This window comes from Microchirus variegatus (genome assembly GCF_963457635.1).
Source record: "Microchirus variegatus genome assembly, chromosome: 22".
In the NCBI taxonomy this organism is placed as follows: domain Eukaryota; kingdom Metazoa; phylum Chordata; class Actinopteri; order Pleuronectiformes; family Soleidae; genus Microchirus; species Microchirus variegatus.
The window spans coordinates 2,150,880-2,178,860 of NC_139823.1; the positions used below are offsets into that span (position 1 = coordinate 2,150,880).

General features: G+C 40.8%; 1 protein-coding gene across 1 annotated transcript; it reads right to left on the bottom strand.

The window, feature by feature from the left end:
- Positions 1-21: 21 nt before the first annotated feature.
- plekhm3 (pleckstrin homology domain containing, family M, member 3) lies at positions 22-27,981 on the bottom strand (the record flags this gene model as incomplete). Its single annotated transcript, XM_083908608.1, has 7 exons — positions 22-184; positions 3,046-3,203; positions 9,586-9,649; positions 14,176-14,369; positions 15,100-15,245; positions 22,275-23,384; positions 27,462-27,981. The coding sequence occupies 7 exons, from the start codon at positions 27,979-27,981 to the stop codon at positions 22-24; spliced, it is 2,355 nt and encodes a 784-aa protein (XP_083764734.1).

The window sequence follows — 27,981 nt, forward strand, 5'->3', positions numbered from 1 at the left end:
AGAGTGTGTGTGTGTGTGTGCTCAGGTGTCTTGGTAAGGCTGGTGAAAACATCCCGGGCTGTCGTCATCAGGCGACCAAAAGGAGGACGGCCTCTTGTGGTGGAGCTCCCGGCGAACGCAGCGAGGACACGGCTGAGCTTTCTGTCGACACTCGGTGTGGAAAACGGCGCCGCAGCCGTCACACCTGCACACACACACACACACGCACAACAGCAACACCACACACATCAGTTTGTCACAGATACAACTGTATGAAAATATGTACAAAAACATTAAATAAACTTGTCAGCATTAAAGGGACACTTCAGGATTTTTGAAGTGTGGCACTGACACATATTTAGTGGGGATTGTGCTGTGAACGCCCCCTACTGCTGACAGGAAATAGAACTGCTTTACCTCACTGTTAGATGGACTTTTCCAACAGAAAACTGAAGTTTGCAAACCATTTACTCTCCCACACCAACGTCCACAAATCAGTGATTTTACATCACAGCACACAGGCCTCCATCAGTAAGTCCAAGTGTCTTATTTTGTGACTTCCTTTCTTCAGATTAACCTCAGTGACACAAAGTGACCACACGAGGCAGTAGACCAGCAGCTCCTGTGTCCCCCCGCAAGCTAAAATCACTGATTTTCTCGATGGACTTTGGTGTGGGAGAGTGAGTGGTTCACAAACTTCAGTTTCCTGTTGGAGAAGTCAGTTTAGACGTAAACATGTTCTTCAGATGTCGCAGACTTAAAGTGACGTAGATTTAAAGAAGGTGAATTTTCACATTGCTTTACGACCACAACTTTGATTGAAAGGTAATTTGTGTTATGGCATGTGTAGCAAATCTCAAAATCAAATGTTTTTACTTGAGCCAATGAAGCAAATGATGTTACCAAGAATGTTTCCTTGGAAAATGTGTGTGGGATTAGGTACAAAATTAATTTGCCTTACTAACTTAGTAGAGGGATAGAACATTGGTTACTTAAATTACAGCGCGAGGATGGCCAAAACACTAAATATAACATACTATCATATATTTCTAATTGCAACCAAGCATGTCAGGTGATTTCTTATTTCACGTTTCTTGCATCATCGACGTCTCCATAACTAAATCAACAAAGCACAGTAAACCATGACTGCTCAGTTCCAGTCAGTACTGTAGATGCAGCTGTTATCAGTTAACACTTAACACTTCCATAGCCATAAAACACAACTCAACAAGGAAGGTGGGTGTGTGTGTGTGTGTGTGTGTGTGTGTGTGTGTGTGTGTGTGTGTGTGTGTGTGTGTGTGTGTGTGTGTGTGTGTGTGTGTGTGTGTGTGTGTGTGTGTGTGTGTGTGTGAGAGTTTCTCTCCACAGCTCAGAGTCTTCTAAGAATCATTGGGGATCAGCTCTTATCGCCCTCCTATCTGTCACTCTGAGTATCAGTGACAAAGGCAAAGCTCTGGACTCTGTTAACTGTTTGTGTCATAAAAGAGTCCCTTCACCCACTCAACACACCCACAGTGATCACCAGTGTTACCAACAAGCAGCAGGCTCAGTCACACTGGTTTATTTCTATATGTGTGAGGCTATAATTCAGATCAAAATGTCAATTCAAATCAAAATGTGGATAATGCACACACGTCAACATAGTCTGCTTTCACAGTTTTTTCTCTTAATTATCCAAAGTAACTAGCGCATTTTTGTTTGTGGCCAATTTCAATGTCTGAAAATCAAGTTTACTACAATGCTGCAAGTGCCAGAACTAACATCAGGACAACTATCTGCATGGAAGCACAAAAGAAATGTGACAGATATACATGTTTAATATTTAGCTCAACCAAACTCGATTATTAAAAATCTATTTCAAAAAGTTGGAACGTAAATGAAGTTCTTGCAAATATTGAAATACAAGATAAAGCATTTGAAAACTTAGGGACAGAAATAAAAACATTGTTTGATTGTTGCTCCATTTTGTGCTCTCACCCTCCCTCTGACCTTTGCTATGGTTCCGCTCCGGTGAGTTATTATAGAACAAAGTGAACGTTCATGTGTTTTACTTACAGGTGCTTTAAGGTACACTCAGAAAATGAAGTGCCCTCATATGTGCAGACTGACCTTTCTCTGCAAGGAAATAAAAACTTGTCGGTTGGCAGCAGTCTCTATTTCGTTATTCACCGACAACAAGCAACAGAGAATTTCCACAACAATTCACACCACTGTTTTTTAAAGAACCTCTCCAGAAACTTCTGAGCGCAACAGATGTGCTTCAAAAACATGAAGCACGTCTTAAAGGTCCTGATGTTTGAAACTTTTGGATTAAAGTAAATCATTACAAGCTCCAAATGAGAATACTTATGACAGCACGTTCAAGACGATCCACTTAAATGACTTAAGTTTTGTGTTAGTTAATGCAGGACCTGGTAGTTATGCACCTCACATGTAATCAGTCGACTCCCTCATTGAGTTTCCCTCATTTCTTGCTACCCTAATGCTGCCTCACACTGATGCTGCTGGCAAAGCTTTGCCATCTCCACGTAAGCCTCCACCTTTCTATATCAGACAGGCTCAAAGTTTAACATGTTATTTAATGTCTTGTTTAGGCTCACTCTTGTACAGGGTATCTGCAGGTTTCAGCAAGTCAAATTTAAGACTTTTTAATGCCAACTTGAATGAAATTTAAGACCAAAAGCACTATAAATAGGCGATAGTTGGGGGATCCCACTGTATTACAACCCAAGCATAGCATGTGTGTCATTCAATGAGACTCATTCAAGTTTACTTTTTGTCTGCTGTCTACAGACGTGAGCCAACTTCGAAAACGGTTGTCATCCACCCAACACTTACCCATAGTCGCAGACTAGCTAGCAAGCATGCAGACTTTTGAGTAATGTATTTAAGACTAGCATATAACATTTTCAATGAATAGATATATAATATTTACATGAATTGAAGACTTTTCAAGATGTGAGGAGACCCTGTTGTACCTACAGCGTATCTCCTGTTAGTCACTTAGCACCAAGTCTAACTGTGTTGCTGACTTAAGTAAAAGTTATTTTGTTTTTTTGTCTGTACCTTTTGGTCGCATTCTCCTGGAAGGGGTAGATGACCTGTCCGTTGTGGCAGAGCTCACAGATGAAACCTTTCTCTCGACACAAACTGCAGCTGAACACGTGGGAGCTGGCAAACTTGATCACCTTGGACAGGAAGGGAGCCAGTTTTCCATCAATCACCTGAAGGATGAAGAGGAACAGGGTTGAGTGTTAAAGATGAGAGAAGACAAAAACAAAAAGACTTCAGAATGTAATTTCACAATACAGGGATTAGATACATTGACTGGATTTACACAGTCACGTTAAATAGATTGTCACATTTTAATGTGTTAAATAAACTGTCTTTATCACATAGAGGGTGCATATAAAAGGCAAAAAAACAGAACCAAGAATGGAACCTTGTGGTACACCACAAGTGTATAGTTTCCATGTGTGGAGACCCTTGTTTAAGTACTGTATGAACGCATGCATATGTGGAAATGTGAGGTGGCTCTCGACAGAGGCAGAACGCAGTACATAGGACGCAGACCTAAGTGCAAACACGTTCGCTTCAATGTGAAATTAGGCAAAGAGTGTGTCTGTGTAATAAGGTTTTCCCATAACACAGAATTTACTGGAGGACAGAAGTAATCCTGTTGCTCAGAAGAAAAGATCGGAAAACAGGAGGAGAGGAAAGTGAGGGCAGGAAGGAGGAAGACGGTGGATGAAGTGAGCGTCATTTAATGGCAACGCTTGGCAAGTTCCTTAAAGAACTGTAGGTGGGGGCCTTTGGCCGTCGGGGGGCTTGTATGGAAGTGAATAGACAGGGGATGACTCACAGAGAAACATAGTTCGTCAAAAGAAAAGCTGTCAGAAATTGGTCAGAAAATAAAACCTAAACGTGGTCAAAAAGCTTTTTTGTATGATGTTGAAAATGCAGTCAGATCTGTACGCTTAATATAAGAGTGCATGCAAGACAGAGAAGAGAACATAACAGTATAAAGTAAGAGAAAGAGAGAGGTACAGATACAATATACAAGAGCGATCTTGAGAGAGAGCAAGAGCCTGTATTCAAATACAAGTGGCTCCACCTGGCAGAGCTCTGGAACTAATGATTATAACCTCCTTCATTCTGTTTGTTAGACAGGAACAGAGGGAGAAGAGAAGGACGTGAGATGGAGAGGGAGGAAGAAATCTCACAAAAACAGAGGAAGCATAGAGGACTGAGGTATCCTCGTCTACTTTATACAAGTTTACGCATCACAGTCAAAGACTGCTGCAGTTTACAGGAACACAAATGGCCTCAGCTGTAGGTTTTTTACTTCAGCAACATATGTGTTATATATGACCCAAATGATGTGATCATTGGCATATGGATTGGAATAATGTGACAAAAAGTTAGTCATAAATATTACCAAGCTGTTAATGAGTTTAACTGAGATTAACACGCATGTATGTACAATAATGCTCAAGCATGGTGTGACAGACCTTTTTCATAGCAACATTTTATTCTACATAAAACAGAAGGACAGTTACAGGTTTTACCAGTAACATGAATTAGGGTTAGACTCCTGGTGTAATAGAGCAGGGCCATGCTGTTCATGCTATTGTTTGAGTGCATTGTTAGATCATTCTAAAGACACTCTAATCTGCAGAGGTTGTTATTTCAGAACAACTTGTTATTTGTTTTTTCTGGACGTTTTTGAATAAATTGATTGAAAACTACTGCATTATAGCATTGGTAGGGCCTATGACTTTTGCACAGTCCTGTATACAATGAATCAATTTCAAAATGAAATTGTTGCTTGATGCAACGCAGTTATCCAATCACAAAGGCTGCAATTTGATCAGTGAATCAGAATGCTTCTAATCAGTAATGAGAAACATTCATATCTTTAGGTTCTCATCCTTGCACTCAATATATTGATGGTCTCTCATGTGACAATTCTCTATTTTCAAAAGTCAGTGACATCTTACAACATCTTTTCAATCGATTTTGTATTTTCAAGAAAAAATGTGAAATATATTGTCTGTGTGCCACCTTTTTAAAAAAAAATAATTTGCTGCCCTTTTTTTTTTACATGATAATAAACTGGATATTCTTTGGTATACTATGGGACCTTTAGCTTAGATCATTTAGCCATGTTATGAACCATCATGATGTACATGGATAATTATTTATGAATTAACTGACAAAGAAAATAGTTGTTACCTACAAATAGAACAGACAGTTAAGAGAAGTTCATAGAGTTTTAAAGCTGTGTAGTCTTTTGTAAAAAAAAACAAAAAAAAAAACAAGATAAATACAATTCCAGGCAAACTGAGAGAAAAACTGTGACAGATTCAAGTCCCCTTGTGTCCAACACAGCCCACACCAAACCTACGTAGACCTGCTCAGTCTGGTGCAGCCCAGTCCACACGACAAATGGTTCTCCTGATGGAGGCTGACAGCCTTAGTAATTAAGGCCCTCTGTAATTGGACTGGGCAGAATCAAACGAGTGGCAGTACAGCTCTGGTGGCTGACTAGTACTCTGGAGAGACACAGGGCGAGACGGCAGGAGGCACAGAAAGATGGATGGAGGGTGACAGAGGTAAATGGACAGATGAAAAGAGGGGAAGGCTAATGTGAAGAAAATGGCACATAAATCAAATCTAGCTTGGTCTAAGTGTCAGATGCCTGGAAGCAATTTTTCATGATAAACAATGAATTACTCCAAAAAATACAGACTTTTTTTTCAGTATTCTTGAAATTCTGATTACCTCTGCTGTTGCTACTCGCTATAAATATCCTGTGACCTTTTTATTAGTTACATCAAAGAACTACTGGCCAGCAGGGTCACACTGGAGCAATCACTCAGACCAAACATCTGAGTTCAACCCTTTTTACTTTGTACACCTGCCAATGCAACAAAGAAGAACACATACTGATGGGCTGTTTTGAGTGTCTGGGTCTATGAGCAGCCAGAGACTGTGATTCAGGATTGACTAGATAGGACTAACTCCTCTATTTTCTGCACAGGAAGTAACTCACAGGTGAAAACATGAATACATAAGCAGGTTGTGGTGAGACGGGTGCAAGCTGTGACATTACACATTCACTGAGGAGTTTGTGAACGACTGAGATCCACATCATTATGGTGGTAAATTTATAGCACCTACATCCACCAGGCCCCTGAAGTCTGCAACTGTGACTGAAGTGTTCTCATGTCTGCTGGGGTACACACAGGGTCTGCACATGTGACCAGAATGTGTACACAACGCTCAGTGAAGACATGATGCAGAAAGCATGGAGATACTTTTAGGTGTCAATTAAGACAGATCGATTAATAGAATACCCTGCCCTTTAAAAGCCTTGTCACATCAAGCCTTGTTCATTCAGTAAAAGGCCACCAAAGCCCACCCAGTTAGTGAATGCAAGAGGTATCAATGGGAGAAAAAAGCAAGTGAACAGGTGAAGTTCTGATCAGTTCTGACTCTCTAAAGCTGAAATAAATACCTTCAGCAGCACATCTGCAAAGTAGACATATGTACTGGTTTCTGGTCTCTCAGCTTTATATTAATTAATTAATTCATCCATCATCTTCTCCTTTGAGGGACCGAGGTGGAGGTAGTGCCAACAGCAGCCATTCTATCACAAGGCCAACATACAGAGACAAAGAACTACACTTACATTCACACCTATGGTCAATTTAGAGCCTCCACCTAATCTAACAGTAATCTGCAGGTGTACCTGGAGAAAGCCTATAGGACAAACCCTCCAGATGTATTCACATCCTCAAACATTTTTCCCTCCAAATAAGCCCCCGCACCACACACTTCACCTCCTCTCCTTCCATCCTTCCTCTTAAACTCCTCCCCCTCCAGTTCAGCCTCTTTCTCTGCTCCACGCTGAGTCTTTGTGCTCCAAAACCTCCTAATCCCCTAAAACTGCTGTTTAACAGACGCTCGCCTGCCCTCCTCTTGCTCCCTCTCACACACACACACACACACACACACACACACACACACACACACACACACACACACACACACACACACACACACACACACACACACACACACACACACACACACACACACACACACACACACACACACACACACACACACACACACACACACACACACACACACACACACACACACACACACACACACACACACACACACACACACACACACAAGCAGCTCTTTTGAGAAACTAAAGCAGCTCTTTTGAGAAACTAGACAGCCAGCTGGGATTACATGGCTGGAAAGACCAGGGTGAGCTCTGTTTGGATAACACCCTCTCTTCACACACACATGCTGAAAACTTGATGTATGTTGGTTGATAATGTATCCAATCTGGGGTCGGTCCTTTTCACGTGCATCTTCTCACCTACGTGATGAAAAGATACACGTGGAACCGGGACACAATTATTTCCCCATTCAGAATTTACAAAATGAAGAGCCATAATAGTACCTTTGCCACAGTTAAACCACATGTCCCATAAAACAAAAGGAGCATGGACTATTTGTCACGTCCTGAGTCGTGCCTCAGCCTGTGGAACAGTGACCTCAGAGGACAGGAATCATGGCTGTTCATGTCCAAAGAAAAACGGTCATTTGTCACTTCATATTTGCCCAGGTGGTAACCTACTTATAAAGTATATCTATATTATTATTAGGAAAACATCCACTACTGCGCTGCTGCTGAGAATAATCCAGACATTTCTATTTTCCATACAGTCAGTTATTTAAAACACTTGCTACAGTGAGCACAATGTTTGAAAAGAGGGAATAGTTTTTCCTGATATTTGTCAATGAATATTAGAAATAAAAAATTCTTAGTGATTTAAAAAAGCAGCTTAAATATGGGAAACATAAGCAACACAGTAAAAAAGGAGAATACCTCCATCCTTTCCAGCACAGGCATTTATATTTATATTTTGTCCTCATGCTCCACGTCACAAAAACACATTGAACAACTAAAATGCCAGGAAAACAAAGCAATAAACAATTTTAAATCACTGCCTGAATCATGTGCTTAATAAAAAAGGTGGAATCAGCAACTTGACCGCCAAAACACAATTCACCGAGGTCGTTTCCAGCAATGATGATCTGAGCCATAGCCAGTAAAAACTCATGTCTGTTGCAGGTTCATTTGTCCTAAGAGTGTATGCCAAATGCCAAAAAAGGCCAGATGTTAGTGGATTTTTTGGCAGGTTGAAAAGGAGCTAGGATAGCAATGAAACCTAATCAAGACCTAATCAAGTAATGTGTAACCCCCATTTATGTATTTAAATCTTTGATTATCCAGCTTATAGTCAATAATGTCTTGTTTTGTTTGTTTTAATATGTATTTTCCCTACATGAGGAATCCTATTTGACCTCATCATACAGTTCAGAGTGACGTATGATCTAAATAAAAGAAAGGCCGTGTGGGGAAGCTGGAAAATCTTTCTGATAACAGTTTAACATTTACTTAAGAGGCTTGTGTGAGTCTGGACAAGTGTGAGTGGAGAGGCATGCCTGGCAAAAAGGGAATACCAGGGTGTCGCTGTGGGAAGCCTGTTGCACACAGACACACATCTTCTTTCCTATCCTACTATAGTCCTCACACAAAACCCAACAAACAATCCTTAAACCCAGTGGAGGAAAAGGGCAGAGTGTCCTTAAACAAACACATATAGTTACTACAAAATGAACTGCTTCCTAATGGGGGATATGGGTGGAGGCTATTTGTCAGGAGGTGAATAGACTAGTGTGGGCCAGGGTTTAGCCAGGGGAGTTTAGCCTTCACTGACCTCTGGGCTGGAACAAAAAAAGCCACATTGATTAAGAGCGTCATTTTATTCAGGAGGTGAATCAAAAGAAACAAGCTTGTTAATATGGAAAACCAATTAAGAGAAAGAGTGCTTCAAAATCTCTAAAGGGGGTGGGGAGGTAAGAAGGGGAGGAACAGCGAAGAGAGAGCTGCACAGCCTCTGCTAAACGCACCTAAAAGAGTATTAAACCACCATTTTGGGGGTTTATTAGTTACATCACAGCATTTAGCGGGCAAAGAACACACAGATGCACGCACACACACAAAACACATGCTGCTGAGTGTGTGTGTGAGGCCAAAGGGATGTTGGGAAAAATGTAGGGATGTCACGCTTTGTTTTTCTGCCTGTTGATTCTGAATGTGACCAATTAGTGAAGCAGAGAGGTACAGATTGTGGGAGTGGGGAAGGAAGGGGGGGGGGCAATCTCATTCACCGTGAGACTCTGTGGTCGAGCTCTGACTCAGAGAGGGGTGAAAGAAAAGATGGGGCAGAGTACAACATAATGACTAACAAAGGAACTTTTGAATCATTTGTCGTTGCTTTCCTCTGACCCAACAACCCCCAAACTCAGTTCAGTGCCTAAATACTGAACTGCGTTTACCATCTCTCCCTAAGAAAATTAATGTCTCTACTTCCATATGAAACAGAGTATTTATAAATTCTGTATTAGGCATTTAGTTAAAATAGTTAAGGCTAGGGTAAAGTCTAGATGTATTATGAGTGCCCTCACTTAAAACTGCTGTAAGAATGTTTGTGTGTGTGTGTGTGTGTGTACCTGCTGCAGATCCGCTATGGAGTAAAGGTGAATATGTTGTAGCAGATATTCTCTGGGGAAAATCCTGCAAAAAAAAGACACAGACACATGACACAAGTGGTGTTAATGAGATGTGGATGAGATACTTTGACACTTTCCTGAAATCAAAAACTATTGCTGTGCCAAATAATGCACATGCAACTGTATCAATTAAAAAATTAAAGATAGGACATGTCATTCTTCACATTTAATAACAAAAAAACATAATTCCCAGTAAATATGTCCCTGGTGAGATTGAAAGACCACCAACTCAGCAAATGTCCAAAAGTATTTTGACTCCTTTCAGCATTTCTAGTACAACCAATTATTGATGATCACTGCCACAGTATCTACTTACACTGGCCACATGTTGATGTTTTTCCATTCTAATGTGAAGCTACAGACTCAGCAGTGATTCTCCTGCCCCACCAACATATTGAAAACAATCAATAAAGTTTTTACAAACAACATAATTTGGTCTTTGCCAATAGAAATGACATTAATGCATATCGAGTTTGGGCATGAAATACAATTATAAATGTTCACAGGAGAATTGTGATTCTATCTCCAAGACCAGGCAATGAAGGCCATGAATGTGTGTGTTATTGATAATTTGTTGCAAAGGCCATTTTTGAAATCAGTTGAAATCTTGAAAATATATTAACATGAGTCAAGACTGTAGTTAAACATGGAACTAAGCATGTGTTTAGCAATGTTTACCCTGCAGTGGTTCAATACACTTCTGAACAAAGCAATAATGGCAAATCTAGAGTCAGTAACTTTCCATCTTCTAACATGAGATGACAAAACACGGTAGTGTGTGTGTGTCTTCCTCTCAGACATTGAAGGTAGATGGCACCATGTTAAATCCTGACTAAGCTGTGATGAGTGTCACTGAAACACAAGTATGTGAGTGTATGTACGATTATGTGTGTGTGTGTGTGTGAGTGAAAGAGAGAGCGTGAGAGACACACACAGGGGGAGAGAGAGAGATCCAGACACCTCATTGCGATAGGCACCGCTGATAAACTACTATGTTTGGCAATGTTACTAATGGTTACCACATCAGCATTCATAAGAAAACACACACGCACACACTCTGATCCAGTCAAACACACTTATACATACAGTACAAACAGATGTGTGCTGTACGTGCAGTCGGGACACAGATGAACACACCCTTGAAGTGTGTGCTAATCTTGATAAAAGCACTTGAGGACTATCACATACGAGGATTAGATTACAAACAGAGAAAACACAGGTCCAAGCATATATGCAAACACACATGTATGCTGACAACATTTGTACAAGCCATGACAGAATTGACTTCCATTTTTTGTTCTAACATCACTTTCCGCTCAGTTTCCAATTGAGGACACACCTCATTAAAATGCTGTTATCACTCAGAGATTATGATTGTTTACTGAGGGAGTGTCTGACCTGATTACATGTATGTTTCTGTGTGTGTTTGTTCTTGTATGCGTTTCCTCTTTAGTGCCTTTTCTGGCATAAACCCTGACCTTGTTAGGACCAGAAGTCCAAAACGTGGTTCTAATGAGGCAGAACCTCATTACTGAGGAACTGAGGGGCTAAGATTTTCAAATGAATATGAATAAGTCAATGCAGTGGCATAAGAAGAATAGCTGCATGTGGGTGTGTGTCAGAGGCAAATGTGTGCTTAAGGGATGGTCAAATTAACACATGACAATGTAGCGCAAACCATGCCAAAAATTAAGGTTGTTTTTTTGTTGTATGTGTTGACAGTGTCAAGAAGTGTCAATACACCAGTAGTTTATTTTTCTTAGTTCATGTGCTGTCTGTTCTTATGTATTCAGATCTCTCTTGGAAATCACACTCACCTAGTGCCTGATTTGATAACATTTTTAATTAATTAATTCTTAAAACACAATCACCTCCGTGTTACATGGAACAAAGGTCGAGTGATAAGACATGATTATCGGGACAGCCTTGTTCATGCCACACAAAATCATTTCTGTTCATCTCTATAGCTTTGCTAAAAAATTCAATAAAATAACAGAAAACAGCTTTCTGTTTGCACACCATGTCAAGGTTTCGTTTGCAGCCTGTTATCAAAGATTAAACGTCTGATAGACTACAACTGCTGCACTTACAGCCTTTAGTGCCTCATGTGGTTGTGTGTCTTTGGCAGATAACTCTTTAAATTCCTCCTGAAGTAGACAAATGACAAAGGGAAGGTTTTAGCGCCATGGCCCTCATCAATCCTGCAGTGTTTGGAAGTGGCGGGGCACTCGCCGGCACTAGCTAATGGGACAGAAGTAAACACAGAATGCCATGATGCTGCTCTGCAGTGCTATGCAACAGTAGACCACTATTATGGTTTTTACAGGGGGTAGAAAATACCAGTAGTTTTCCTTTGAAGCTATGAGCCAAACCTGAGGACTAAAAAATGATGATACATACATGAACCACAGTCTGTAATTCTGCCTTTGTATGTTCTCCAAGTATTAAAACTTGGAGAATGCACACTACAGTGCCAAAAAACCCAAAATGAGCCCTTTATTTCTCCATTTATGTAAACATTTCTGTCAAAAGATCCAATGTCAGACAATTATTGGACAATGCCAGATCATCCATTTTCCTCTAAATGGCGACATAATTTACAAAATTGACATCATGTTCCTTTGAAGAAGCCCTGAAACTGGTAATTGAGACCATTAACTCTCAAGGAAAATGTTTACTGATGTTATAAATCAAGTGAAAAGTAAGCAAATTTTCCGATAGAACATTCAGATAAAGATCTTTTTGCAAGTTGCCCCCTGGTGGCTAATTGATACTTTCATACTACTTCCTGGGCATCATGACATCCATTTGTATTTTAATAATAACACACTGCACACTTGCACTTTGTTTTACAAGGAGGATGACTGCTCTCCAAACTACATTTAATCAACAAAACACATTTAAAAAGTGACACATGGAATTCTGAGCAGAGTTTTCAAAAGGTGACAACCGTTTGGATATAAAACGAGGTGAATTCTCCCAAAGTTGCTTAAACTGCAACCAGAAAATCAGGCTATATACTGTGCAGTTTGAAGACAGCTTAAACAGCACCTTAAAGATTGTTAATAAACAATTACAACCATGTTTATTAACAATTAATTGTGAATTCCACTAAATCCCAATAAAATATTAATATAATTCCAGTCTGTATGCTGAGGTGGATGAATCTCCTTTAGACATGGTCTGTCAGATCAGAGTGTATTAGTGACCTGGACTGGGGCAAGAAGCATCCATCAGCTCACAGACAAGGCTTTCAGAGTGGAACTCCACTCAGATAAACAGTCATCCCCCTCCCCCCCACCATCACACACATGAACATATACACACAGACACACATTTTTTTATGGGAGCAGGAATGCATGCAGATAAAAGTTATGGCAATATACACACATGCACTCAGGCATACACACATAAACACATGTGCACAGCTCATGCGAGGAGATGTCAGCAGTCTGTATAAGCAGGTGTCTGCTCATCAACAGAGGAATATAACAAATATTTAAGTTATTCTGTCAGTGTGACTGATGACACAGGCTGTTGAATGTTCAACATAAAAATAATAGCCAGTGTCTCCTGTGCATGGAAATAAGATAAGGTTATATGATATGTTTACAGACATCTTTACAGTTATCTTTACCCTGGGTTTGGGTGTGTTTTTTCACCTCTAACTGTAAGTATAAGGCGACCCAACAGACCAGACTGGGTTTGGACAAAGTAATTGTAATTCTGTTCAGCTCCAGGTAGGTTCAAACACATTGATTAGGCTGGCCTACTTATCATGGTGTTTTAATAAATAAAACTAATGACTGTGACTGAGTGACACAAGAACCAGAAAGTCTGCTGGATTCTGGTCAGGTTTGATTGTAAATGAGCTTATGTTGATGTTTTGTCACTTACATTTCCCACCACTACTGAGAATGTTTAATGATTTTGTTAAGTAAAAACATGAAAGACTATTATTTTCTCTGTGTTATTAGTTTAAACATATTGTGTTTGTTGATCCTTGGGACTTTTGACACATTTTTATTCCAAATTCATTCAGGAAAAACAGAAAATTCAAAAGGGTTTTTCTTCTCAAAAAATATAAAGAAAATTGAAATTGAAATATGTTTTAAAGTTTATTTCTTTTAACTCATTGGCTGCCAATTACGTCGATAGCCTTCAATACAAATACAACTGTTCACTGTCAATGACGTCTGATGAAAGAAGAGAGCCTACTCTTTCTTTTGGTAGTTTCAGTGTTTACAGCCATAGAACACAATGTTTTGTGGGTCTTACAAAATCAGTCAAAATGCTGTAAAACGCTTGGCAGTATGGGGCTCTGTGCTGAAAATGGCTGGCAGCCAATGAGTTAATTACTGGATAATTTCATCTGTAGCGTAAGACACGGATGTACTGTAGTGTTTTATTTTAAGTGGTCACAAGTGAGGAAAAAAGGAGAGAAAATTGCACTGAAAATTAAGAAGCATTGTAACTGTAACTTTAAAAAAATACAAAAACCCACCACAACCTACTTCACATTCAACCAACCTTCGTCTGAGGTCCTCAGCAACAGTTGCCCGGCAGCTGAACAGGTAGGCACGCAGTGACTGTAGCTGCTGACGGAGACGCAGCACGGTGCTGAGAGGCTCACAGTGCTCATACAGACAAGGGTTGAGCTGCTGGACGTCGAGCAGCGGCTCCTCGTATACAAACTCCAGAAATTCTTTGGCCTGTTTAGAAACCTGGAGAAGCACCAACGGGAGAGTCAGCATCAGGATCACTGCACCAAACACAATTCAACATTTTCCAACCAATCCTCACATTCATAATCAATGCTGCTGCCAAGATTATATTCGTCTTCCTAAACCCAACCTTACAGAAGAGAACAATATGGCCATAACATGCATCAAAACCACAATAGCAGAGGACATCACACACCCGCTCATCCACCAGATGGAGAACACTAAGATGCAAACAGACTTGATTTGGGAAAAACCTGATCCTGGCACATGTAGACACCTTAAAGTGATGAATGCTATGTTGTAATTACTGAGTGGTGTTGTAGGTTTGCATGCTGTTGTCTTAGTGGCAACAAGGCTGTGACTGCGCATTTTGAGTGTTCGTTGACCATGTGTACTCAGCCGTGGAAACAAGTTTCTTTCCAGGGAAAATTAAGTCTACAGTCTAACATTGTATGTTCCATATTGTCATAGAAGGTGTGGGGCAAAGAAATGCACTGCCGAATTAATTTGCTGAATAACTGACTGAATAAGCCACATCATTGAAGATCACATCAGATGAGGGCTTGACTATCAATCAAAAATGTTTGAAACAGGAAAATACTAAATCTTTATTAATGAACATGGATCATAATACTTCACTTTGTATGTCACTGCTAGATATCCTGTCAATCAGAATCGGAAAAAACCTTTGTATGTTGCTTTTTTTTTCAGTTTGTGTGTTCTTTCCCACCTTGTGCTTGCTGGTGTCCCAGTTGTGCAGCAGACGTGCTGGGATGAGGAAGGAGTTGTCCTGGTGGCAGCTCTGACAGTAATACCAGCCGCTGTAATAGCAAACCTTTGCCTTTCCTCTGGACAGGCCGACTGGACGCTGGCAACCTGAGGAGAAAAAAGGTGCATATATATATTTTGAGTCTAAACACAGAAGTCTGACATTAGGAAACCTGTTCAAAAGTGCATACAAGTGACAACAAGCTTCCATTTTAATGTCAAAAATGAAACATACATGATGCCTTCAATAAAGATTTATTTTTTCTTATGAGGATTTTAATCCATTGATTAACTGTAAAGTGTTGTACCAGACTGCTTCTGGTGTCAGCAGTCTGCAGGAGCAGGCAGTTAGGAGCCATTTTAATGAGAACACAAAGGTTGTGGGGGCAAATAACTTGGTGTTAATATGTGTCAGTTTATTGCCTCGCAGTAAATACCACACTAATCCAGCCGAATAAACCTGTAGATAATAAACAAGAGTCTACGTTTAAAGAGGAGATCATAAATGTATAGATCACCTTATGTTCGGAATTATTGTGAAGATGAATAAACTGTAAGTAAAAGTAAAGTAAACCCAAATGCACCAGTATTCTTCAAAACAAAACATTTGAATTGCAAACCAATAACTACTCATTCATAGACAGTTGACAGAGTTAATTTCCCGTGCATGTAGGGGGGGGTTTAGTTGGTGAAGTTAAGGAAATACCTGTTTCAACATCTCTAAAGCTCTGATACAATTTGTTAGACACAGAATGGACAAATAAGTGCAACAATATGAGGAGAAACTGTCCCATCAATCTTCAATTGCATCCTTTTTATTACCATTAGCTTTAAAGACCACACCTATGAGTGTGGTCTTTAAACCCTAACGTCACTGTTTCATCAATGGTGGTTACTGAAGACATCGGTGATTAAAACTATCGTCAAAACTCAAAGATTTTACATATATATATATTAATGTAATAATGGTATGGTAATATAATAATGTTAATATGGTGTTTTTTGTTGGATATGCACAAAATTTCAGTGACATAACTTCTGTTTTTAGAGGAGAAGCTATTCTATTATCTACTTTATATTTTTCTACACCACTAATTACAAGTGTAAAAATCATTCATTCATTCAATACATTTGACTTGATGACAAATCATCTCAATGAGTGATGATATATGTATATCTGCAGAAGTACAAACATTTATAAACATCGATGAGCCCTCTGTTATTGTTGATGTGCCCTATTTTTTTAATCACACTTAAATATTGAATTTTGCAACACAATATCAACAGTTGGGTCAAAAATAGATAGTATTCTACTTTAAGCTCCGTTAATGGACAAATATTTTGTTGACCAAGAAGCGAGCACTAAGCCTTGGCAAATATTGCACCATGGTCTAAAGTATCTGTGTTCTGCCAGAATCTACCAGTAAAATCCATCTGAAGTAATCTGACAGATAACAGAGTCTTGGTTCTTCTAGTAGTCACAACAGCAGATTTCAGGACAAAAGTGTTTTGTACAACTTAAAGACCAACAAATCATCTGCTCTATTCATCCCGATCACTGCCCAACAGTCTGCTTTGTCTGCCAGACTCTTTAAAGTTCATTTTCACCCAAACACACACACCACACACGCACACACAAATGAATGCCACAGCACTGTGACAGGTGTCCCTTATCCACACAATCTGAGGGGCAAGACATGGGGCCTGGAGGAAAACAGCGAGTGAAGAGAGGTGGAGAAGAAAAGAAACAGGAGACTTTTATCTGGGTTTTAGAAAAGAGAGGCACGGAAGGCTACAGACAAGAAGTACAGCAGAGGAAGAGGGACGTGTGTCAGCCTGTTTGTCAGTGGTACTTTGGCACAAGAAACAATACAAACTGAAAAAAGATGGAAATAGAAATAGAAGAAAAAAAGACAGAACTGGTAAGAGACTATCGGAAGATCAGAGGAGAGGAAAAAACTGAATGAAAGAGAGGCAGCATGAGATCAGACAAGGACAGACAAAGGGAGACATTAAAGAAAAGTCAGCCAAGGTACTTCTCTGTCGAAGATGAGAATCATCTGAAATAATAGTCTAATCAGCACTCAGAGATGCATTCCTACTTTTAAAAAAACAACATGTTTTTCAGCCACAAATAGACAGAATGGTGGACTTAACTGTGTTAGTAACACATCATCATTTAACTCACTAATCTGTTACAGCTGTATGTATAACTTTTCATTTGTTACATTAAAACCATTGTCAAATGCCGATTAAGCCAATCAAGTCGACACAACTCAGTAAATCAGCGTTTAGATATTGCGTTGCCGAGTGACATTCCTGTGCTGCACACACATTTAATGTTATGACTGATGGAGGCAAGGCGGAAACAGAACGGCTACATAGAGCAACAACAGCTACGGATGAAAACAACAAGTAATGCCCATGATCGTCAGTTAATTAAATGGACTACTAGCTCTGACTTTGCAACAACTGGTCCTAATGAGAGTGGTAGGTCATAGATACTCATACATACAGTAGATACTGGCAGTGTGTCGGTAATACTTGAAACTCAGAATTCCAGCAGAAGGCATGTAGGCTACCAACATTAATCATACTGCAGAAGGTTGGCAGCACTGAAGCTGACTCAGAGTCATAAGACAGCAATCTTTCCCATCATATTGGTCCCTCAGCTTTTGCAGAGTGACTATATCTACTAATTCTTCTTGTGCAAAGTACAGAGCTGAGCTGAACAGAGCTGCCTAAAGCTTTCAGAGGAGCAGCTTTAGTTAGGTGGCCCTTTAACTTTACTCTTTTTTCCACAGAACGTGGCTAAACTCTTAGCCACCCCCAAATACCCTCCAGATGTGATCTGGTTGTTTACATTCTGCCATGCCTTCAGTTTCCACTATTTTCACTGTCCCCCTTAAATGGGTAATCTATTCATTAACAGGATTCACTTTCACCACTCTTTCAATTTTGAACAAAGGTAGTTTGTTTCCCTGTGGTTGAAAGTCAGATAAAAATTAAATAAGGAACCAGGAATATTCAAGGAACCCTGATTGTATACATATGTGTAACTCAGACCTAGGTAGACTAATTTCAGTCATGAGCTCATGCTGTTGTTGGGGTGGATGCTCTTTCAACAAACCTCAGACCACTGGTTGAGAGCCAGCAAGCAGAGGGGATGGTCACCAGTCAGAGAAACACTGTGTCACTTCTTGGAATCAGCTGACCGCCATGGGCGGCTTTCAGGCCAACTGCAGCCTCAAATTTGGTGTGTTGCTCTTGGGCCAGAGGAACAAAGACACAATCATACATAGCCTGAAAACACTCAAAAGCTAAATAACATCCTTTAACCTTGAACCTTAACCTCAAATTCTATATCATGAGGACAAAAAGAGAACACACCCACACATGCACACATTGTGGTGAAAAGAACTTCTACCGCAGCTGAGACAGCGAGCCTCATGCATGTAGCGCATGATGTAAAACAAGCAATAAAGTTTGTGCAGATAATGTGGGACAATGGAAAAAGAAATAACACTGAGCACATAAATGTCAGTCTACATGAACGTTCACCAGTGTGAAGGGAGAATATTAAATCTGTAGTGTTTTGGTCTGGCAGTAGAAGATTAACATGGAGATGATACCTATCTACCTATCACACTGCTGGACAAAATATGACCGGGTAACCGACACAATTCTACAAAGTTCCATAGCCCTATATTACAACCTAACAACAAAAGCACATACAGAGGTGATCATTTGGAGACATCATGGAAGCACAGTTGAAGTGGTGAAAGAAAAAGGGAACAGGAAGAGTCATTGAACTGTTTACTCAACCATACAATGGAAAAGAGCCAGGTAACTGCTTTTGACTTGAGGAAATTGCCGTTTCAGTGACTGATCAGATAGTTTGAAGGGAAAATGCATGACAAAACTATAGAAAAAAAACAACAACAACAACAACAACACAAACAGCAAAACACTCCAAGATAAGCATTTATAAAATAAATTAAAAAAACGAATCACTAATTACTCAATCCATAAAGTGGATTTAAACGAGGACACAATTATATTTTGCGTGTTATTTTCTTACACCTGATACTTTCTGCTGGTAACTCCTTCCTCCATTATCATCAGCACAGAGTAACAACTGCTTTCTTTCTACTCGTCTCTGATCTTTTATGGTTCTTTCTGGGACGAGGAGAAAAGGGACGGAGGAAAAGATGAATGGGAATTCAAACGTAGCTCAAAGGTCTACCGATTGTACTGCAGCTCTCTGTAGTGAGAGAGAGTCACTTTGACCTCCACAGGGTGAGTGCAGGGAGGCGAGAGGGAGGAGGGGGAGAGAGACACAGAGAATGATAAAGCGAGCATGAGACAGAGGGAGAGAGCGAGAGAGCGAGCGAGAGAGAGAGGGATGACATTGGGGCAAAGGGGCTCACGCTTTTATCTGCCCGCTGATTCAAACCACCACACCTTTGAGAGGACACTGTGTGTGTATATGTGTATGGGGGGGCAGAGAGAGAGAGATACAAGTGTGAATTAAAACTGAAAAGACAAGCAAGCCATGAGCTTTGATGTGTCTAATTCACTTCAACCAAATACTCCAATGATAATATGCAGAAATGGAGAGTACTACGACTAAGTTTCTGTGTGTGTCTGCGTGTGTGTTTATATTTATCACTGTTTTCAGAAAACCGAGAGCCAGTGTACTTAGTGTACTTGTGGAGTCCAGCAGCTTTGTGGGACTGAAGTGCTGGACCCCACAAGTTGAAATGGCATTCTGAGGTAGATTTAGAGTTGAGGTGAGCGATGGAATTATACTTAAATGTCTTAACTGAGGTTTGGTGCACTGGCCTGGGGGTGCGACAAACATTATGGTCTCCTCTCTATGATCTTAATAAAAGTAAGTAAGGATAGGGTGGGGGATCTTTTTTTTCTGGAGGTTTAGGTTAGATCTAGAATAGAATAGAAACATTATTGTCATTGCACATTGTGCATTGCGCGGCAAGTACAGAAGTAAGTATAAATACACCAAAATAAGAATAAAATAGAATAAATAAAACTAAACTAAATATACACACGTTACTTTCAGAATCCACACCCTGTATTTGGGTTCAAAGTTCTTATGGCCCAGGGAACACTGATTTTTGAGGACCATAAATATAAATCCAGGGTTCAGCTGTGGTGGTATACATAAGTTAAAGGGTGAGGTAACTGGGGTTGATAGTTTTTCTCAAAATAGACGTGTGTGTGTATGTGTGTGTGTTACTACTTTGGGACGTTTTCTGGTATATACACTGACCTTGTCAGGACCATCAGTCCTCATGGAGACCAAAACCTAGGTCAAGTGTAGGATTATTATGAGTTATTACGGGTTATTATGACCTTAATAACACAGTGCACTAAGAAGAACGGCTTTGTAAACCTGTGTGTGTGTGCATGCACTTGTGTATGTGTGTGTGTGTGTTGGAGAAACTGTATCTTTTGATGTGAGCCCACCTCCCACTTCCTCATATCTACCGATTTCCACTTCACCTAAAGGCGCCACCCCCAACCGCCCACCCCACATCCAACAGATTCACATGGTGTGTAGGGGCCTGAGAATGTGCTCCACTGCAAAAACAGGGGTCACCTAAGCTAAGGACATAACGCGCACAATGTGTGCGCGTGTGCTGAGGGTTGATGGGGTCTCATGGGCCTTCAAAGGAACAGAAACATTTCCATCAAAAGGAATCAAAAACTCAGTAATTCCCATGTGTAATTAGTTGAATACATTTTACATTTTGATGTTAAATAACCAATCACTCGATATGTATGGATGGACATAACATGCATATGCAAAGGACATACATGAAACAAGTTCAAAGAGAAACTGGTTGGAAATAAAGTAGCATACTGAACATTAGGGTCTGCTGTCACCACCATCAATGATCTTTTCATTAGATTAGTGGCTTTCGTATATGAATAATCAGATATGCACTCAGGGTAACAACAGAAGATGAATGCTTTTGATGAATTAGGTTCATGGGGTTTAGATGGGCACTCTAAACCCCAAGTGTTTACCGTAGATGGTGAGGTCTACACAGGTCTGACAATATTCGTTTTGCGTGAATATTCCTCTTTCTTCTTCAAGAACTAAACTTCCACCACATATTGAAATTTGCAAAGATGTTGAATTAAAACGACTGAAGTGTAATAGGAAAATACAGATCTGTATTGATTAAAAACGATTAACTGGGGGGGGGCCATGTGCATAAAACAACAGTATTCTCAGAGTAAGACTGGTGAGACCAATTTCCCATGCATGAAAACCAAAACTGTGATTCCTTGAAAACAAAAGATCTCTAATAATACCAGTATTTAGAATAACATTTCTAGTTTTCATTTTAAATGGTGTAAAATGCTTTTTCAAGACTTGTTTAACACTGCAGGAGATGTAGTAGTTCTGAATGAACTGGTGAAAGGAAAAAGAAAGGAGGGGAGGAAAAGGCGGGAAATAAATGGACTGAGTGGGCAGAGGTGTGCGCTCTATAGAAAATAGATGTATCCAGCTGTCCCGCACATCCAGGTCTACCCAGAAGCCCTTTAATCAAACAACTACGATCAGTCCTGACCACTGCAGCATCACCAGGCTGCTTTCATTCTCTCTCATTCATTCATTCATCCATTTTTCCTCTCCTCCGGTGCTTTAAGCCTACCAATTATCATCAGTTGGCCCCAGACGGCCTCTGTCCTTGTTCCTGTTTCAGCTGGCCTTTCAAACAGCCTTGCATTAATAAGCCAGTTGTTACAAATAAAAAAGGGGACTCACAGTGATTATTCAAAGCCTCCTCCTAAGAGAGAGGGAGAGGAAGCCCACATTTCACACCCAGAGAGAGTAAAAGCACCGCCTGCCATTTATAAGGCTGTCCAAGGGCCTGGTATGGAGACCAACATGAATAATAATAACTATAATAGATGGGGAGGCTGTAGATGCATTAAAAGAGACGGCACCCTTCAAACATGTGTTACAGATATGATTCATTAAATAATCACACAACTTGAGATCATATTAGGTTTTATATAAAAACGGAAGTGGGGAGAATCATTTGTTTAGGAATTATCTTATTATCCAAGCATCTGTGATCATTTGTGTGCCTCACTCACCTGCACATCTGAAGCTCTGAGCAGTGAGTCCCTTCTCCACAGCCAGGTAGGTAAGGATACTGAGGAAGCTGGTGGTGACTGACTGCCTCTTTGCTCTCTGGGCCTCCCGCTGCCTCCTCTCACGAGATGGTTTTGATCTTAACAGCACGCCTTGGGAGCCTGGAGCTGCTTCTCCAGTTTCTACCCCTTCTTCTTGAGCAGGCCTCTGTGCTCCCACTGCCTCATGCAGGGCCTCCACCCATTCCTTGGCCTTAAGGTAATAGTCCGCTCGAAGTCGAAGAACCTCTTTAGGGAAAACTACCTGGAAATGTTCCCTTTTCTCCATCCACAGCTCTCCATTCTCTTGTTCTTGACCATGCCGCACAGCCAAGCAGGATGCCAGAGAGTACTGAAGGACAGCCTGGGACACAGACCCATTGCCCTCAGGAAGGAAGGCTTGAAGAGAAGATCTGGTCAGGACAAAGTTAAAGGTCCGCCAGTTGTTCTGGTCCATCAGTTGGTGGAGCAAACCAGCTTTGAGGATGTCCGGGCAGCGCTGAGTGAACAGTGGAAGGGTGGTGGGTCTGCTCAAGATGCCAGAATTAGAATGAAGCGAGAGTGAGGCCTCTGCAGAGGTGGGAGTATCACTCTCACCATCCGGCCTGGTGTCAAGCCCTGATGGTGAGGGGGATGAGGAGGGTGACATAGGTGCCGGAAACATGGCAACCTGTTGGTTTTCCACCGTGGTCTTATTCTGGCGGTTCTTCTGCCTCACAGGTCTAGCTACCTGCACTTTCTCCCACATCAGCTGCCTCCACTCCATGGCCTCCCATTGGCTGGCTGCCCTCAGCTGGAGACGTGTGCTGTTGAAGAACAAAGCCTCTAGCGTGCACTGATCAGCGGGCTGGCTGATCTGGCCACGCTGCCCACAGGGTGCTGGTAAGATGACGCTCTGGCAGTGTGACAGGGAGTAGGCAGTGCCCAGCTGGCGGTTGGCACTGCTGTCTAGAATGTACAGCCGGAGCTCACATGGCGTCAGTTCTACGTGACAGGGTGTCCAGCGGCCCCGGGGCCCTTCACGCTGCTCCATTTCACCCTGCTTCACCACACTGCTACTGCTGCTTTTATCAGCTGGACAGAGACAGAGGAGAGGTGGAAAAAAAAGAGACAAGTCATGTTTATGTGTTCAGGGTAAACAATACTGAGGCACTGGGCAGTTTCATTTTAAATTTGCCAAATGTGAACATTAAATTTAAATACCATGTTCTAAATAATATCACATTTCAAATAAAAAGTGAGAGTCCTTAAAAGAAATTTGACAAAACTGCCCTCACTTTTTATACAGTGTTTTAGAGGTACGTATTCTTTAGGTTTGTACTTTCTAGGCAGAAAGGTATACTCAAAATAACAACAACTTCTACCGAATCTCCTCATCTATTCTCAATTAATTGTAAAAACCAACCACAAGCACCGTAATTGATGGATATAGCAGGAATGAAAAGCAACGTCTAAATCAGCCACAGCTCGTATTAACCAAAGACTGGCGAATCGAGTGCCCCATCAATCTTATCAAAACAGCAGTCGGCATTGGTGTCACTCTCTGCCTCGGACTTTGCATGTTAACAAACCTTTTACTAAAGAAACAAATGAATATGCAAATAAGTTCAGTAGGAAATAAGTCATGCCGATTGGCAGTCTTCACGCTTGGGAGGGTTGAAATGAGAATTAAGCATTGACGTGAAGAGAAGTGCCCCATTCTATTAGCCTTCATGTCCACCTAGTGGGGTTTGACACCACACTCCAGTATTAGTGTAATATACACATGTAAGCTCTCAACCAGAATTAACACTTTTTCTGTCAACCCTGCAAACTAACTCTTCAGACCCACTGCCCCCGAGACAATCAAATACACAAACCTCCATTTCAGCCTTCAATGAGCAAATTCAACGTTGAGACTTTCCAGGACCTTTTTAAATGAATGTAATTCAACACGTCAACACATCCAAGGACTTAAAGTATGACGGAGAACCCTAAACATAGAAATACCTCACATAAATTCAAATCACAGATGTGACTGACTGATACAAGGGGCTGAATGATTTGGGTAAACTGTCAAATTTGATTTGTGATGTAACATTTTAAGGTAAACTTTACTTCAATATTTACTGTGTTAGAGATTTTAAAAATTGAAGCATAATTAATTAACTGCTATACTCTAATGCTTAACTTAAAGATTAGAACTGAAATTGCACTCTTTAACATTGACATAAAACATCATCAGTTAAGTTGCAGACTTTCCAATTTGCTCATTTCAATTTATGATTTGAAAAATATTATTAAAAATAATAACAATAATAATAATTGATGATCCTCATGTGTTGATCTGTAAACACAACGCTACTGTAGAGGCTAATATAAACAGACAGAGAGGTACTGAGGGCACCTCAGTTGCACATGCTGGCACACAGACTGATTGTTTGGAGCAACAAACATTTTTATTGTCCCTGAAAGCCACTCATGTACCAGGGGTACTGAACCAAGTGGCAGATCTTTTGTCCAGGGGAAACCCTCTGTATGCAGAATGAAGTCTGGGAGCAGTACGGGTGGCCATCAGGGGACCTGTCTGCAACAGGGGAGAACACTCAGTATCCCCTCTTTATCTCCCTGCATGTCCAGAATGCTTCTCTTGGGGTGGATGCACTGGCCCATCAATGGCCTTGGGCTCTTCCATATGATTCCACCCCCCCCCCCCCCCAAACAGCTCTAATCCCTGCAACCTTGGTCAGGGTACGAGGAGGGGCAGTCGTTGATCCTTATAGCTCCTTATTGGCCATCGAAACACTGGCTGGCAGAGATAACGCAGCTACTCTATCAGGAGCCATGGCTTCTGCCAATATGGAGAGAGCTATTGTCACAGGCACAGGGAGAAATACTTCACCCCCACCGAGAGAGAGAGATTATCCCTGTGGGCCTAAGGGGTTCAATCTGAGGGCTGTGGGACTTCCTCCTGGTGTAATAGAGACTATTCAGAGTGCAAGAGGCCTCTCGACAAGGTCTCTTTATCAGAGAAAATTACTGATTTTTGATAAATACAGAATCAGGTTTAAACCCCTTTCAGTACCCTATGGCTGTGATATTGGCCTTCTTACAGGACCTGAATTTAGTGCACACATCACAAACTCTCTGTTCATAAATCTGGTCCCATCCAGTGCACCACACCTGTACAAAGTTCACGTTGGGGAACGCAAGAAATCTCTGTTCAGGAGATTTGTGTTGCGGCAAGTTGGGCTTCTCTACACACGTTCAGTAAGGTTTTACATGCTGGAGGGATGCCACAAAGCAAATTCTATGAAAGAAATTACTTGCAAGTTACTTGCAAAATGCCAGTTCTCTGAGTAACATAAGTGAGTGTCTCATCAGGCCACCTTCCGTGCTCCACAGCAAGGAAGAGGTGAACATTTTTTTGAATAACGAGCAGTGTCGTGTCAGAAGCCTATACATGGGGAGGGTCCCCACAATCCATGACACTGATGAGCTTTACTCCAGCTTCTGATGAGGTCACGGTGGAGGCATGTGAGAAACTCACACTACTCAGAGAACCGAGGTTAGGCAAGTAAGCGTAAGTTTTCCTATGACCGTGCCGATGGATGATAATTGATGCCAATTTTTTTGGGTCTTTCGCTGATTTTAATTTTTTTCCTCCACCTAAAAAGATAAACGGTTTATTGATACAATATAATGGTTTAATGATGACAAGAAATACAAAAATATTGCTTACATTTTACATCTGAACTACAATGCAATTACAAAGAGTACTTTCACTAAAAATTAACTTAGGGGTGCACCAATACCATTTTTTCCTGACTGAGTACAAGTGCGTTTACTTAAATGCCGATTATTAACAAAAGGCAAATAATCAGTCTGATTAATCGGCCCAATTAATTCACCCAACCAATAACTGGTCTAAAATTACTTGCTGCTGAAACAAAAAAAATGCTTGCTATACTGAACAACCTGTATATAAACATACAAAACATACACTCTATAAGAGTTCAGCAGAGGGTACTGTTAAAACATGAAGGATGTTTAATAAAGGATAGTCATAAATATTGTTTGGCCTTTATATACACACGTATAGTGTGTATATAATAATAATCATCATTTCCTTTTACCGTCTAAACATTGCCAGCTGTCACTAATGGTAATGCAAACAGGCCAATTTTTTCAGAGTGAATGAAAAGACGAACCTGAGCCAAATCACTCTGCCCAGCTTATTACCATCCTTTTTCCTACTTCTCTCTTTTCAATACACATCCAGCCAAACTAAATAACCTGATGTCTTTTCACACATATGCTAATACTAAATAATCCTGCCAGTGTCAGGAGCTGGGTAATTGGGTTGCCTCTTCTCTCGCCTCATTTGAGTCCATTTGCTGACAGGATTATAGGCTATTATCCTTCAGGATCCCTCAGGATCTCCTTAGGGCTTGAGATGGCCAAAACACACAAACAAGTGTGCGTGTGTGTGTATGTGAGAACACTGACTATCATAGCACAGCTGTGTCATTTCAACTTATCATCATCTTCTATCATTATTGCTTTCTCTGAGGATGCTTCAACATAAGTACAGCATATGCCTTATTCTGCAGCACAAATAGTCCTGGATTTCTGTTCTCCAAAAACTTCTCAAAGGTTGAGAAAGTTTTCAGAGAGTAGCAGCAGGAGGAGGTGCGCATGTTTCTGACAGGTAGGGACTGACATTCTGGCTTGGTCATCTGAGGACATGGCATCTTGTTTAAGAGTCAATGGCTCCTCATGAAATAAAAGTTCATTTACAAAAATCCAAATAAATAAAAAACTAATTAGAAAAAATAACAGATATATACAATATTAATATTATATTATATTATACAGCAAAAACTAAATATGAAAATGATAAATACATAACACAGAAATTGTATAACTAGAAATGTGCATATAGTTGGCGTATATTGTAGTATGTGAAAAATGGGCACATGGGTAAATGCAGAATTACGTTTCTGGTAAATTTTCTGCTGCTGTTTGTTTAATATACACTTTTTGTTCAGAATTTGCATCAAATACCTTGTTTTGTCTTGATGAGCAAAACCAAAAGATGATCAAAAACTATTTTCAGCTTTATTTATTTATTTATAACAGCCATATTTAACATCAGAACACAGAACTCACCCTCTCGCTGGTGGTTGAGCTTCATGTTCTTCAGGGTGCCGTCAACTGTGGGCAGTCCATTGTCCGTGAAGGCAGACGGGCGGTAGTTGACATCAGATCTGGACCGGTTGTGTCCCTTCTTGAATGCTGACTTGGATGAGGAGTTGGCGGTGCTGTTGGTGCACTCCTTGGTGTGGGCTGCCAGGTCATTGGTGGAGCGGGCTCTGCTTCTCTTGCCATGCCTCAGGCCTATCCCGAGCCCCAACACGCTGAAGTTGTCGGCCCATGCCAGACCTAAAGGCCCCACTTCCTTCTGCTCCCCAGCCAGAAGACTCCACACACCACTAGAGCTCAACTTCCCTAATGCAGTAGTGGACACTTCCTGCAGCTGCTTGGGCTGTCTGGAAGGCTGATTGTTCCTTGCATGAGCCTGGCTTGTACTTTGGCCTTGTATCCCATCCATGCAGTGGATAAAGTCCTCAGTGGCCTCCAAGGCTGGGCTGATATCGCCCACTATGTCAAGCTGCTCAAGACCCTCCAT